Genomic DNA, 15,985 nt, shown 5'->3' on the forward strand with positions numbered 1-15,985 from the left:
AAAATCAGTGGACCTCTGATTTAAAGAGTAGTCATTACTGAACTGATAAACTAGAGTTTGAGTTTCATTAAAGGTGACTTTGAAGCAGATGCCTGCCTGAAAGAGTCTGTGCGATGAGGCCTGAGACAGTCATGACTGTGGTGGGGACTTTGATGTGTGATGAAAGCTAGATAAGGCAACTTGCCCAGACACGGCACAGGGGATAAAACACTTACGAGATTAGGAAGCTCTGCACCCTCGGTTTAGGGGAGGCACTCAGAATGTATCAGGGACAAAGAGTCTCTTTGGTCATGAAGCATCAGGGCAGGGAGACTGCATATGGCCTGATATGGGCAAGAACACCCTGTGGGACAAACTTCGCAATGTCACATCAGGGATAAAGAGAAACAAGGCTTGGAAGTTATGAAAAAGCACCCAAGAATGATCATATAAATTGCCAAGGACAACATACCCAGCTGCCGGTAGGGCCAACACTAGAACAGGTTTCCTATTTCTACAATTATTTCTTCTGTGCAATACTCCTTCCTTCGTTCCTCCCTCCCTTTTCCTTCCTTCCTCATTCCCTCCCTCCCTCCCTCCTTCCCTTCCTTCTTCCTATTTTTACTCACAGCATTTGCTATTATGACACAATAAAGTGAGAACAATTCAATTTGTTATTTTCTTTCATTTTGGAAAGTAAACAAAAAAAAAATTAAAACACCAGGAGCTTTTTATATGTGCATTAACTAAAAAAATAAAATACAGCTATAAATGCAAATGAACTGGATCCTAAACAAAGCCATGAAGATAAAATTTTAATGCTTTATACATTTAAAATATAATGAAGTGCTATGATATAAAATCATCTATGTCTAGTTTTCCTTACAATTATTTCTTGAGAGATTTTAATCAGCATTTTATAAGTAACCTGAGTTTCTCAACCTTCTATGATATATATATACACTTTTTTTTCCTACTTGTACATTTATAAAGTTCTGTGCTACTCCTCGTTGCATGACCGTATATGCAGTATATTCACGTGTCACGCTTCTCATGAATACAGCAATAGCCATAGAAGGCAAATTACTTTACATCTAAATGGTGGTTCTTTCCCTGTTCAACTCTTTTTGGCCTTCTCTCACTCTGATTTTTTCCCTCCAAAATTGTACGTGTTCAGCAAGTGCTCAACTTTTAATACTTTAAGGCTGATTACATGAATGAAGGGTCATTACACTTTAAATAATACAAATAATTCTCAAAGAGATTTTTAAAAGTGCATTAAGGAAGCCATTGAAATCTACAACCACTTGGCAATGGTCATTTATTAATTATGCATTCTTCCACAGAAACAGTAAATGTTACACTAAGGAACATTAGGTTTAAATACTTAAATGATAGAAAAGATTAAAAGTGATTTTACTTAATAAAGAGTAAAGTTCTTTTGTATCAACCTCCTCTAGATTTGCCACGGGAAGAGATGGTATGGTATGCAATCAAGAAAATGCGCATGGCTTCTCTATGATTTCCCTGTCACATGTAGTAGTATGATCGCATGCCTTCTTTCCCCCCGCCCCCTTAATTGTATTGTCCAGTGGTTAAGAGCTTGGCTGCTAACCAAAAGGCCAGCAGTTTGAATCTACCAGCCGCTCCTTGGAAATCCTACGGGGCAGTTCTACTCTGTCCTGTAGGGTTGTTATGAGTCGGAATTGACTTGATGGCAATGGGTTTGGTTTGGTTTTTAAGTTGTAAACAACTTTGCCCCTCCCATAAGCTGGTGAAAGAAAAATAACTAAATTTTTGACATACAAAAAATCACACCCTTCCTTAGTTTGTGTCTAAAATAACAATAACTTTCAAAGTATATTAAGTCAGAGAAATAAAATTTCTAAAATGCAAGGATAGATAATATCAAGGACTGTAAGATATCTGATTTAAAATCTCTGACTTTTGGAATGAAACTTTTTTTTTGAGAATAGCTACTTTCCTTCTTATATTATCAGTAGACTTGAAACTTCAGGTCCTTATTTATTGTACACAAAAGCATATAGTCATCACTGTTCAAAGATAACCTATAATAATATAAAGAACCTGGGTTCTAGGGTTATAGCTAGTTATTAACAGAATAGGAAATAGGAATTTTATTTTCCAAATTCCATTTATCTAAGAGAGGAATTCACCTCTGTGTCAAACCAAAAACCAAACCAGTTGCCATTAAGTTGATTATTCTGACTCATGGAGACCCCATGTGTGTCAGAGTAGAACCGTCCCATAGGGCTTTCAATGGCTTATTTTGAGAAGTAGTCTTTCTTCCTAGGAGCCTCTGATAAATTCAAGTGGCTAGCAGCTGAGTTATCTGGTTAGCAGCCAGGCACTTAACTGTTTGCATCACCTAGAAGAACCACTTTTTAATTATTTTAAAGTTTAATTAAAAAAATAAAGCGAATGCTGGGGAAAGGCAAACTATTTTTTACTGTGCTTTCAAGTGGCTGAGTTAAGAGTATTGTAATGACCAGCCAACATGCTGACTAGCAGTCTAGGACATCAAAGTCAGTAAAACAGCTCAGTTATTTATTGAAAAGGAAATTTCTAGGGAGGCAGTATGGTACATAGGTTAAGCCTATGGGCCCTGGAGTCAGGTTATTTTGAGTGAATCTCTGTTCCATGATTTTGGGAAAGTTACTTAATCTCTTTATGTGTTTCAGGTTCCTTCTCTGTAAATGATAAAAGCACTTGGCCCTTAGTTTTTGTTAGAATTACTTGAGAAATTGTAAACACTTAGGTCAGATCCTGGCACATATGAAGAGCTTAATAAATGTCAGATTTTACCCAAATTTGTTGTTGTTGTTGGGTGCCACTGAATAGATTCCAACTCATAGTAACCCCATGTGACAGAGCACAACTGCCTGGTAGGGTTTTGTGGCTGTAATCTTTACGGAAGCAGATGGCCAGATCTTTCTCCTGTGCAGTCACTGGGTGGGTTCGAATCGCTAACGTTTTGGTTAGCAGCCGAGGCACTTAACTGTTGTATCACTAGGGCTAGGTGTTGTTAATAAAAGTGAGTGGGACTTCCACTTCTGATTATGGCAGATAAACTTGTATAAGACCATTTCATCTACTTAGATCCACTAGAAAAGATGAATAAAATAATGGAAAGCATTTGCTGAAGGCATCAGATAGCTGTCAAAGAACAAGGACTTGAGATAACAAGATCCCAGAAGAAAAATCATAGAAGAGAGCCCCACCACTTTCCCCTCAAGACATTTATTTGACAATTCAGAAGCTGAACAGAATGTCAGACAGCCTAATGGAGCTGAGGAAAAACACAGGAGTTCAGGGACACTAAAGGAAATGGTTCGCAGTAAATACCCAGATCTTAAGTGGAGACCTCTGAAGGACTACAGTCTAAGAGTAAGGTCTAACCAGAAATATACCAGCCTTTACAAAGACTGATACTTAGCTTTAAATGAATTTATTCCCACACAGCATTAAAGTACTCTGTCCCATCCTAAAGGTCTGGCAAAAAATAAATAAATAAAATAAATAAATACACCCTCTCTGGAGGAAGAAAACATCCTCTAGAACCTCATATTATTTCTTTAGTGTTTTGTGAACAATGCCCAGAATTTGAGTGAAAATTACCTAGCCAAAAAAAAAATTAAAGAGACAAGACGAATGAATGAAAACCTAGAGAAAAAAAGTAAATAGATGATAGAAACAGGAAATCTAGATACTGGCATTATCAGCTACAGACTTTAAAATAGCTGTTATTAATATAGTCAAGAAAATAGAGGAAAAAATGGCTAATTTCATCAGACATTTAAATCTGTGTCAAAAAATAAATGGACACCTAAAACTGAACAATGCATTAAAGTAAACAGATGTTATTTTGAGATGAAAAAGGAAGAAGATATCTTTTCTGTATTTTGACTTCATCCTAAGTAAACTGTATCTTAGAAGTTAATTAAAATAAATAGCTGAATAAAAATAAGGATGTATAATTTAAAACAGAATTTCAAATCTTTGGGTGAACAATACAGAGCTATAACCTCAGGAGAAATAATTGTTAAAAAAAAAAATCTGTGCCCTCACTATTCTTGTCACTAGCACGTTATAGAGAATAATCTGATCTTGTTGAAGGAAAATTAAACATTATGAGCAAATCAGTATCTACCTTTATTTTAAGCAGCAGTAGTACTTCCCTATCTCAATCCCATTACAAGCAAGAATATTATAAGAAACGCAAATGTACTTTCTAATTTATTGATCATTCTCTATGTAGTTTGCACCGTGGAAAAATTATGCTATTGGATAAATAGCTATATTTGGAGCATGATGGAACTGGAGATCATTTGAGTGGTCAGTATGGGCAATATGCACGCTAAGGTAAAGAAACATAATCAACTACTGGAATAAATCATATGAAGGCAACGAAAATGGAATTTGCCACAGTACATTTATCCAATGCATTACTAATTTTTAATCTACAACTTAACCAAGTCCTTTATTGGTGAGTTTTGCATAAATCAGAATTTTCCTTCTAACTACATAAAAACACAATAAAACAAAGCTAGCATTAGACTATCAGAAGCAGCTTATTACAGAAAGAATAGATAGCACTTACCTCCCTATCTATAATTTCACTTCTGTAAGTTTAGCCAGGTCAGGAATGTATAAACATACTTCCTGTATTACAGGTTCTTGTGATTTGGTTAGCTCTACGACTTGACTAGGAATATCTCTCCTGACTATACATGTAATTGTGCAATATAATGGAGTCAGATATGAAGATTATTAAACAGCAAATATTAACAAGTATTTATAGAAAAAAAATGAGAAATAGATTTGTGAACTGTTATACATAATCTTTTGGGAAAGAAAAAATATTATGACAGCTTGGGATCACCAAATTAAGGTTTTCTGTCTTGGATTTGTTCTTAACTAGCTCTGTAAGCATGTTGTTTAATCTTTGTGGTTCAATTTACTTAGCTATAAAATAATCATGTATGTCCCAATTCCATAATTAAGCCATACACATTTACTGAAATCTTCTATGTCCAATGTCTTTGTGAAAGGCTAAGGATATTAAGAATATAGGAAACTGCTAAAGAACTAAAAGCTATAATGTTTGAGAAAGCACTTTGTAAAGGATAATATATCATGCAAATTACTATTTTTTTGTTATCATGTGATTATAAATATCTTTCCAGTTGTGCCAGCAGCATCTACTTCTCACATCTAATGTAAAGAGACTCTTATCTTGGCAAATTTTACAGACAGAAATTTGCCTCCACAAAGTGAAATGTGTGGCAATTATTATGGGAAAAAAAAAGGTAGAATGGGGGGAAAAACTGCTTTCTAATGAGACAGGCTCTTAAGGCAAATAATACAGTAAAAAAGGACTTCTTTAGAACTCTGAGTACAGAAGAAAGATTTTCAATAGGACAGTATTTTGGAAATATCTAGAAAGTATTAAAATTGCCTATGAGTTCAATATTTCTCCAAAACAAAACAGGAATAACATAATGGAAAATTTTCCTTTGATTAAAATAAAGAAAAGAAAAAATACTTTTAAAACACCAAACCACAACAAAGGGAGAACAGGAAGAATAAACTATTACTCTGCAGTGTGAGATAACCATTAAGAACAGAGCGAATAAATATGACAATTTTGATAATAAAGACTAGAGAGAGAGAGAGACCACAATAATAACATGAATGCCTGTTTTGACAAAGCCTACAGTGAGTGAGACTTTAGACTTACTGTCCCTGCATCTTTCCAGAAATTTTACCACTCTTGCTTAAAACAGTGGAAAACTAACATTCGAAAATGCCACCCTATACTCCCAGCAATACACAAAATTAAAATGAAAACTAGAAATGAATGAATCCCTTTGAGAAACATTGTCTCAGCTTCCAGTGAGTGGTATGTAAGAATGTGGTGGGCTATGATATCAAAACATAGCTCTGGATAAAGAAACATAGAACAAGACAGATCCTATATTATATTCTATTTACATTATTGCCCCAAGTAAATGAATACTTCCACATGGAAAAACTGTTCAAAGGAGTAGAAGCATGGTTATGAGATTTCCAAAAATTGGCTTGTTTGACTGAAATATAACTCTCTCTCATCTTATAAAATACATGGAATTCAGAAGATTTGACCAAAGCAAATCCTTTTTTATTATCAATATTCTTTCTATAATCAGGGATTTGTTAGCCAAAGAAAAAATACTCCCACATTTGAAAACACGATACTGAGTCTATATGACTATAAATACCCATTAGGGTCCTATTAATTATTAATTCACACTGCAAGAATTTCTCTCACGACTAGTGACTGCTCAAATATCACAACTGAAGTTCCTGGAACTTTATCCTTATATTCTTTGTTTTTCTCGCCAACAGTTCAGGTTGTCTAATAGATTTTAATTACTTTGTCAATAGAGTACAAAACTAACGTGCTGTTAGTCCAGTCTAAACATTCTGTAAATTTAAGGCTATAAGTCAGTAAATCTGCATTCTTTACTTTGTCAATTTGTTAAGATGAAAGTTTAAATTCTCTTGTTCTTTCTGTCACTTGTATCTCCATTAGTTCTTCCTACCTGGTTACAAAACCCTGGTGGCGTAGTGGTTAAGAGCAACGGCTGTTAACTAAAAGGTCAGCAGTTCAAATCCACCAGGTGCTCCTTGGAAACCCTATGGGGCAGTTCTACTATGTCCTTTAGGATTGCTATGAGTTGGAATCAACTCGATGGCAATGAGTTTGGTTTTTTGGTTGCTATCTGGTTGCAGTAAACATCGACCAAAGGGATTTTGGACTCAGCTGTCCCGGAATGATTTCAGTACTGGGTTATTGGGCCACACAGGTTTTCAAATCTACTAATACTTTTGGAATTAGAACAAAACAATGTCACAGAAACTGATAAGGAAACAAACAAACATATATAAACACAAATATTAAGATTTAGGTAAGAAATTTCTCCAAATTAGAAATATTTTCATTGGGGATATTTCACAGAAATACCTTTAGAATATAATTACCCAATAATTTTACCCAATAATGTGTAATTCGTGAGTCATAATGCCAATGATATCAGAATTTAAAAAATAAGCAAAACTTAAAGAATTAAAAATCAATCCAGAAGTCCAATCCAGAGATTTAAAAAAAAAAAAGTTTTTATCAAGCAAAGAAACCAGGAAGTTAAGAAAATAATTTGAAGTTCATGACTACAAGCTGCGCCTTTCTTGATACTTAGAGAAAAAGGTAGGGGTCAAGGTTGGGGGCCAGGCAGGGGGAGGAAATTATCAATACATGACTTACTTCTTTGTATCCAAAGATGATGCGTCCATCCGTAAGGAGGGTTGCCTGGAATGTGAAGCTTCCCAGGTTGTAATTATCCTGGAGATGTACGTGGTCCCACTGGACAACAAGTGCTGTGCCTAAAAAATCCATTGGAAAAAGAAGAAATGCAATGAGAAAAAACATACCAACCAATTCTGGTGAGAGTCTCATAAAAACTGATTTGGCCTTCAGATTTAGGACTTGTGCTATTTGGATTTTATGTGGTTAATTGGAATTCTGTTGTTGAAAAAGCATTTGGGTTATTTTTTAAAGAATTGAGTATTCTCTAACTATTTGGAAAAACTTAATCTCATACTGAGGTTAACATTGAGCCCAGTGTGGGGGAATGTTGCTTTAGGAATTTCATTAATGTTAATGGATGCCGTCTGCTTACATTTCCATGAGCCACTTTGAAAATGCAGCCCAAGTGGATTGAATGAACTTCAAACACATTTGACAAACGCTGAGAGAGAAAGAACATGTTCAGAAAAGCTAGAACCACTTATATAAGACCTGAAAATGTCTTTTCCATGCTTAGAATTATACTTTTCCACACTGAAGTGGAATTATACTTTTCCTTTAGCACTAATGGAATTTTCTTCTTTGATTCACAATGCCTGCATTTCTGTCTTTGTTGTATTGCTTCAAGGAGGCTGCAAGGTAGCTTAATGGGCCCTGGGCTAAGATTTCTGAAGCCACCTTGAAGTATACTGGAATGAATCTTCAGCACTGTATGTTATATTCTGATGACTCAATCTGCCAGTGTTTACTAAAAAACTGTTAGTATGAAATAGAAATTGAAATATAGTTTAATAGCCACCAATGAGAATTCACATTTTTAATTAATATTGTGCATTCTTTAAAAAAAAAAAGAAAACAAATGAGTAGTTAAGACTTTTACTTAAAAAAATAATGATACAAAAAAATAATACAGAAAAACTCTCAGAACTAAAAGAACAAAACTCATTGCCTGGCTCAGTAAGAATCTGATAAAAAAAAAAAAAATCAAGATTGTAGAGTAGAACTAATTTAAGCAACGATTCTGTACTAAAAGTAACATCTCCTGAGCTAGCTGACAATTTTAAATAGACATGCTATTTCAAATAAATTGTGAATGCCAAATTGTAAACCCTTGTTGTTGTGTAGGGTCACTATGAGTCAGAATCAACTCAACGGCAGCAGATTTTGTTGTTGTGAGCTATCGAGTCAATTCTGACTCATAGCGACCCCATATGACAGAGTAGAACTGCCTCATAGAGTTTCCCAGGCTGTAATCTCTAAGAGAGCAGATCACCAGGTCTTTTCTCCCGCATAGCGCCTGGTGGGTTCAAACTGCTGATCTTTTGGTTAGCAGCTGAGCGCTTAATCATTGCACCACCAGGGCTTCTTAAAAGGTGTTAAACCATAGAAATGTATTCTTTTTGAGATAAAACCTTAGAAGTCAAGGAATTTAGTTTTGAATTTTACCTTGGTGCTTTTAGCCATAGGAAACATCTAACACATACCTCGGTTGTGAGTGAAGAGCCAGGTTGTTTCCTTCCACAGGCACCTCCCTGTCTAGACTATCATTTTTTATTTTTTAATTGAAAAAGCCAAAGAGTACAATAATAGCGTATTAGTACAGGGGTTTTCTGATCATAAAATGCCTCTTACAGACTTCTTTTTCCTTCAAACATGTCCACAAATCTCAAGGTCCAGTCTCGTCTTTATTCGCTAATTTCTATCAGAGATACTGGTAGTGCAGAGAAAACATGGAACTAGAGCGAAGAATACCTAGATTTTCCTGGCTCTAATAACCTATGGTGTGATCTTGGACACAGTTAACCTGCATGAACCTGTTTCTTCACCTATAAAATGGGTGTAAAAATTCTTGCCTTCGAGGGATTTCTGCATTTAATACAAAATAATACCAACATATTTGATTATTGATGCATTTAATGTATTCATACTAGACAATAATACCCTCAATTCTTTATGAAAGAGAGGTGTAAATGAATGAATTTTTTTTTTATGCTGAAGATATTCGTAATGTAAGTGCCACTAAGTTTGTAAATGTAAAGTTTTGTATTATGTAGTAGCAAAGCCCTCCCTGCCTCCCAAGATTTGTTGATTTGAATGATTCTATGTAGTTGCTGGGTGGTGCAAACAGTTGATACTCTCAGCTGCTAACCAATAGTTTGGAAGTCTGAGTCTTCCCAGAGAAGCCTCAGAAGAAAGGCTTTGCAATCTACTTCTGAAAAATCAGCCATTGAAAATCCTATGAAGCACAGTTCTATTCTGACACACATAGGGTTGTCATGAGTAGGAATCCACTCGATGGCAGTTTATAAAAATGGTAAATAAGTAGTATCACCTCAGAAATTATTTAGTGTAAATGCTATCATTAAACTTAAAAATTAGCTCAATATCTCTATACTGTTTTTCAAAAAATAATATTTCAAGTTTCATTTTTTAAATAAAAATTCTGAAATCAAAAACTTTATGGTATGCAGGTTAGTGGGAGTGGTTTTTAGAGACAAAATGTCTATATTTATTTATTTATTTAATCGGCCCCTTACTCAAAATATTACTCCCCAGGTGATGCCTAATAGCAATTAGATAAGTCGAACAGGAAGGCACTTTCCTTGAACAACTATGATGTATGCGAATACGCTGTGAAGAGAAAACCATGGGCTGAAAAATAGGGTTAGTGTTGTCTATCCTAGCTCATGACTGATAGCCATAAACTTTCTCCTGGGGATGGGCACAAAAATCTAGTGGCACATTTCCTCCCGCCAGATATAAAGCTATTATTAAGGAACACATATAAGACTACCTGAGCTGCCACACCATCCCATGTGGTTGTTGGAACTGAGCTGTTTTTGTCCCCTTCCCCAGAGTGCTTTATTTAGCCACAATCAAATTATTTGATTAGCAGTGGATGCTAATTTGTTATCGCCAAAAAGCAAACAGAGAAGTAGGTTGAACTGCTGGTATTTAAGGTCACCAACTCCACATTTTTGATACTATGCTAGATCAGGCTTCCGATCATTGGTTAGACTTATACTATATTATTTGCAATTTAAGGAGCCCTGGTGGCACAGTGATTAAGCACTCGGCTGCTAACTGAAAGGTCAGTGATTTGAACCCACCAGTTGCTCCCTGGAAGAAAGATATAGCAGTCTGCTTCCACAAGGATTTCAGTCTTATGGGGCAGTTCTACTCTGTCCTATAGGGTCACTGTGAGTCGGAGTCAACTCTACTGCAACAGGTTTTTGTTTTATCTGCAATTTATGAGTCATTGAAATATTTTTCTAGTGAAGAGCTTATTTTTATAATGTTACCTTTTTTTTGTGCATTAATATTCTGTGACTTACTTAAACTGCAGTAAATATCCAGACCAGCTATAACATTTGGAAGTGTCATCTCATTTTAAAATTTTACTGCTTTAATAATTACAGATAAATTATCTTAGAAGATTTTTTCTAACCTGTTGCTGCCTCTCTCTAGAGAAACTCCCATAACATGTTGAATTTCCCATCTTTAAGCATTTTGTCAATGATCCCACCCAACTAAAGTTGAAAATGTCTCAGCAAGTCGCTATGGCATAAAAAGAACTTTGTGAAGAGCCTTACAATATTCAAAAGAGTTTCATTCATTTAGTAAAACACAATTACTCAACTTTCATATTCTAGGAACTCAGTATTCCTGTTAGTCATTACACAGAAGGTATTTCAATGAGTTAAAATACATTAATTCTTGAGTATTAATTCTTATGACAGTTCTCAGAATTAAATACTCTTTTTACATATTTTATTTACTTAATTATTGAATAATTCTGAGGGCCTACTATGTGCCAGATATTGAAGATAAAATGATCTTCAAAATAGCCACAGTCCTTTTTTTCAAAGAATCTGGAGTCTAGTTGAAGTGATATATATTAATTCTAAAAAATCATTCAGATAAATGGAAAACTCAAATATTAAGAGCTACCTAGAAACTTGGTGCTATGAGATAGTATATTGGGGGTGGGGAGATATTTAGTATATTTTAAGATTTTGATGCTAATAACATAAAAATTTGTTCATCAGAATCCTGCACCCAGAAGTAAATGTCCCCAACATCACCTAGTAAGCAACACAGCTTGAAAGATAATCTATTTTTATCAGTTCATTTTCTGTTTACTTAGGGTTCATTGCTAACGTGAGTTTTGGTATGGGAGGTCATAGAATAAGCTTCAGATAAGTTTTAGCTGTAGTTCTGCCACAAGTATACTTGCAATCTACTTTAACAACCTTGGGCCTAAAACACCTCATAAATTAAAACAAAAAAATAAAAAGCGGGATGATGGACTATAACAGGTATTAAAATAATAGGGGGAAATAACTATTATAGCTAACATTTAGAGTCCCTGGGTGGCACAGTTAATATGTGGAGTAAAATTCATAGTCATATGCCATTCATACATTCTTTCACTCATTTATTCCACAAATGTTTATTAATGCCTATTTATTCTGCACTATAATAAATAAGTGCTATAAACAACACCTTGGACAAAGCAAAAACATTTATCTGATGCTTTGCAGTAAGTACTTCCTATTTAAAAAAATATAAATGATAATTTTGTTACAATCCACTTAAAAAATGTTTTCCCTGACTTTACAATATGAAATAGAGCCTGAAAAAATTTATCAAGTGTGCTGACAGCAGTCTATTTCTGCTATTTCCTTTGGGGATATATAAAATAGTCAGAGAAAACCGATAATATACCATTAGCTACTATTAAAATCCAAGTAAGAAGTTTAAGCTCTTACAGACATAAATGATGTTTTTATGTCTACATCTTATTGAAGGCTGTAAGCTTGGTAGGGAAAAGAAATTATAGGAAAGAAGAGTTTGCTTTGGACAAGTTAATTAAAGATCAAATTTATGGTACTCTTCATAGTACAAAAATCATATTTATTTTCCTAAATGACAATTTCATCTCTGAAAATAATAGAAGCATTTGACATAAAGTCGTTTCTACTCTTGTCTTATTTCTGGTGGTCAAGGAAGAAACTTACTAGTGGGTGGTAGACAGATTTGATAGTGGCACAAGCCTTGGGAAAATATCATTTGCTAAAAGCAATCTTCTGATCAGTGCGATGAAGCCATTTTATAGGTTAAAATAGCAAAGAACAAGAAAATTAAACATAGTTATATATACAACTTGGGAAATAAATTTCAAACAATTTAAATTATACCAACACGGGATCCAATGTCTGTTGTAATTGTTTACATTGCTGTTGAGTCAATTATGACTTGTGGCGACCCTATGTGTGCAGAGTAGAACTGCTCCATAGGGTTTTCAAGGCTGTGACCTTTCGGAAGTAGATTGCCAGGCCTGTCTTCCGAGGCGCCTCTGGGTGGGCTCCAACTGTCAACCTTTAGCTAGCAGTTGAGCACTTCACAGCTACAGTGTAACATTTGTCATCTTATGGCATTAGCCTCAAGAAGTTTACAAATCCAATCTATGGAAAAAAATAAAAAAAAAAAAAATCCAGATTACAAAATTATATCAATTTGGTGCCTGATGTTTAAAAGCACACCAAAACCTGTTGTCGTCGATTCCAACTCACAGCAGCCATATAAGACAGGGTAGAACTGCCCCATAGGGTTTCCAAGGCTGTAATCTCTATGGAAGCAGATCGCTGCATCTTTTTCCCCTGGAAAGGCTGGTGGATTCAAACCGCCAGCTTTTAGTTAGCAGCCGCATGCTTAACTACTGTGCCACATGAAAGAAAACCTGTTGCTATGCAGTTGATTCCGATTTCTCCTTTAAAAGTATATAGTCATTAAAAAAAAAAAAAAAGGCAAACCAATACATACCATTGTCAAAATATCTGACTGTTGAATTTCTGGACACACTGGGATCAAAATTTGCCATTAAGGGTGCTATGTATTGCGTGGCTGTTAGCATTCGATGTACAACTTCTCCAGTGTATATAAAACCTATAATTAGAAAAATAGAAAATATATTAAGAAAAGATACCTAGGTAAAATTATAATTAAAATTCTTTCAATTTAATTACAGCCATATTTTAAAAATAAAAAAATCATACTAGGCAGGAAAAGGAAAGTAATTGACATCTTACTAACATAAGTTGGTTCTGGATCAAATAACAAACTGTCATATGATTTGGTAGTGCCTTGTAGATTGGTAAATCACTTATCTATAAAATATACTATTTTAACTGTGGAAAAAATTACTATTACCTTAAAGAGATTATTAAGCCAAAAAATGTGTATACAGTACAACAAGCAATTCATGCATTCAATTTGCCATTATCAGTATCTTGTTATTTTAACACTAACCTAGTATACATGTCCTTTTACAAATGAATTCATTTTCTTCATATTTATTTGCAGTGTCTTACATTGCAATTTCAGTTTAGAAGTTTTTGGAAACCACGCAAGCATACTTTTAATACTAAAATACAGAAAATGTTTTGATTCTTTTCTGGAAAGTTGAAATGAGGTTAAACAGCTATGGAGAAATTTGCCGTTTCTCAAATTGCTCAAGCTTTTATAATACTAACATCCTTTATCCAGAAAATAAAGTCTATGTTTTGGCAGATAAGATGCCAAAACGCTGATAATACACAAATGTCTTCCTATTTAGAGAGAACCATGCCTGCCTTTTCTAGCTGTGGGATAATGAGAGAATTTACTATGGAAGACTTAGCCTTTGAATTAACTTTCAATAATTCTATATTACAACCCTAACCAACTTTCAGTTATTCACACTGGGTTTATTTACTCTGTGGATTATCCATGACCAATTGTTAATCCCATACAGGCAGTCCTTGGGTTACAAACCTCCAGTTTACATACAACCTGTAGTTAAGAACCTACCCCCATAAAGCCTATTATATTAAAAATTCGAGGTACATACAATGGTTCCTAATAACAAATGGGTAGTACTTTGTGATGTGCATCAAAACATTATTATTACTATATTATTAATGTTGAAGATGTTTTAGTGCATCTGGAAGTGTTTCTTTAATGTTTTTATGCACACAAAAGTACACTATATACACTATTCTAAGACAAACATTTGACTAACTGACGTTAGATGAGAACTGTACCAAACTGTTGCCACTGAAGTACAAATTCGACTTAAAGACAGAGTTAAGACGACTCCTTCATAGTCTGCGGACTGCCTGTACTGGTTTCTTGCCTCCAAGGTTATTAATTGCCTGAAAAGAAAGTCAGCTCAGGGAATGCTAACTAATTTTAATTATCAAACTAAGATATGCACAATTAAGTACATAAATGTAAATGAACACACACAATATTACCAAATCAAATACAAAACAAATTATTTATAAAAAGGCAATACAATGTGCAGGGAATCATGAATGAACTGGATATCTAAGGAGACTATAGATTTTTTTCTATTTTCACAGGAATTAATATAATAAAACAAGATTTAAAAAAAAACATAAAATGTTGTAGTATTTAAATCTTAAAAGTGTTTAAATACTGGATAAATGATCAGGAATAAGCCTTTCATTGACACATTGTGTTATTTATTGTTTCAAATTCTAAAATTTGATTTATAGGTACATAACTGCAGAATAAAATCTGTGATTATTTATTTGTCTCTTTCTGGCAATGTCTTCTTTCCTTTGACTTCATTTTATTTTTTCTATCAAAGGTATAACTGAACTCTAACTCTTCATATTAAAAGTTACATATTTTTAAAAAATTTTATTGTCTTTTAGGTGAAAGTTTACAGCGCAAATTATTTTCTCACTCAAAAATTTATACAGAAATTATTTTGTGACGTTTGCTGCAATCCCTGCAATGTGTTAGCACTCTGTCCCTTTCCCTTTACACCTCGGATTTCCCATGTCCATACCTCCAGGTTTCCGGTCCCTTCCTCCTTCTTGTCTTTGCTTTTAAACAAGTGTTGCTTATTTGGTCTTCTATATTTGATTAAACTAAGAAGGATGTTCCTCACATGTGTTAAACTGTTTGTTTTATAGGACTGTCCAATCTTTGGCTGACAGGTGGACTTTCGGGGTGGCTTCAGTTCTGAGTTAGCAGAGTCTCTGGGGGCTACAGTTTCGGGGGTTCCTACACACTCTGTCAGACCAGTTAGTCTGGTCTTTCTTTGTAAATTTGAATTTTGTTCTACATTTTTCTCCCACTCTGCCCAGAACCCTCTATTGTGATCCCTCTCAGAGAGGTTGAAAAGTCGTATTTTTAACTAGTAAAATTTCAACATGTATTTCAATCACTGATTCTTGTTTCTCATTTGTTAAGCAAGATCTTTCGGAATAAATTTCTCCAATGTCTTAAGAAAATTTTTGCACATTTATAATTTCATACAGCCCGTGTACTAAGACATATTGTGGTGATAATTGTTTATATTATATATTTTATAATATATATTTTATAATATTTTCCTGTAGTCCAAGATTTTCACAGTCACACTTTTTTTCACTTTTTTCTTTTTTTTTAATTGTACTTATGGTGAAGGCTTACAGAACAAATAGTTTCTCATGAAACAGTAGTACACATATTGTTTTATGACATTGGTTAACAACCCCACAACATGTAAACCCTCTAACTTCTCAACCTCTATTTTTTGGTGAAAATACACATAGCCAAAGATACACCATTTCAAAAATTTCT

At 34.3% G+C, this 15,985-nt stretch overlaps 1 protein-coding gene across 2 annotated transcripts in view; it reads right to left on the reverse strand.

The window, feature by feature from the left end:
* The window catches only part of PLXDC2 (plexin domain containing 2), a 106,367-nt gene extending 92,505 nt beyond the window's left edge, over positions 1–13,862 (reverse strand). The window contains exons 1-2 of one of the 2 annotated variants that reach the window (XM_023735059.1): positions 13,172–13,860; positions 7,304–7,422 (exon numbers count right to left, since the gene is read on the reverse strand). In XM_023735059.1, the coding sequence (XP_023590827.1) occupies positions 7,304–7,422; positions 13,172–13,262 (210 nt within the window). In that variant the 5' untranslated portion in view covers positions 13,263–13,860. Of the gene's footprint in view, positions 1–7,303; positions 7,423–13,171 lie in introns of both variants that reach the window. The other variant, XM_023735057.1, reaches the window with a different exon arrangement.
* Between the last annotated feature and the right edge of the window lie 2,123 nt (positions 13,863–15,985).

The sequence above is a fragment of the Trichechus manatus genome, unplaced genomic scaffold (genome assembly GCF_000243295.1).
Source record: "Trichechus manatus latirostris isolate Lorelei unplaced genomic scaffold, TriManLat1.0 scaffold00075, whole genome shotgun sequence".
In the NCBI taxonomy this organism is placed as follows: Eukaryota; Metazoa; Chordata; class Mammalia; order Sirenia; family Trichechidae; genus Trichechus; species Trichechus manatus.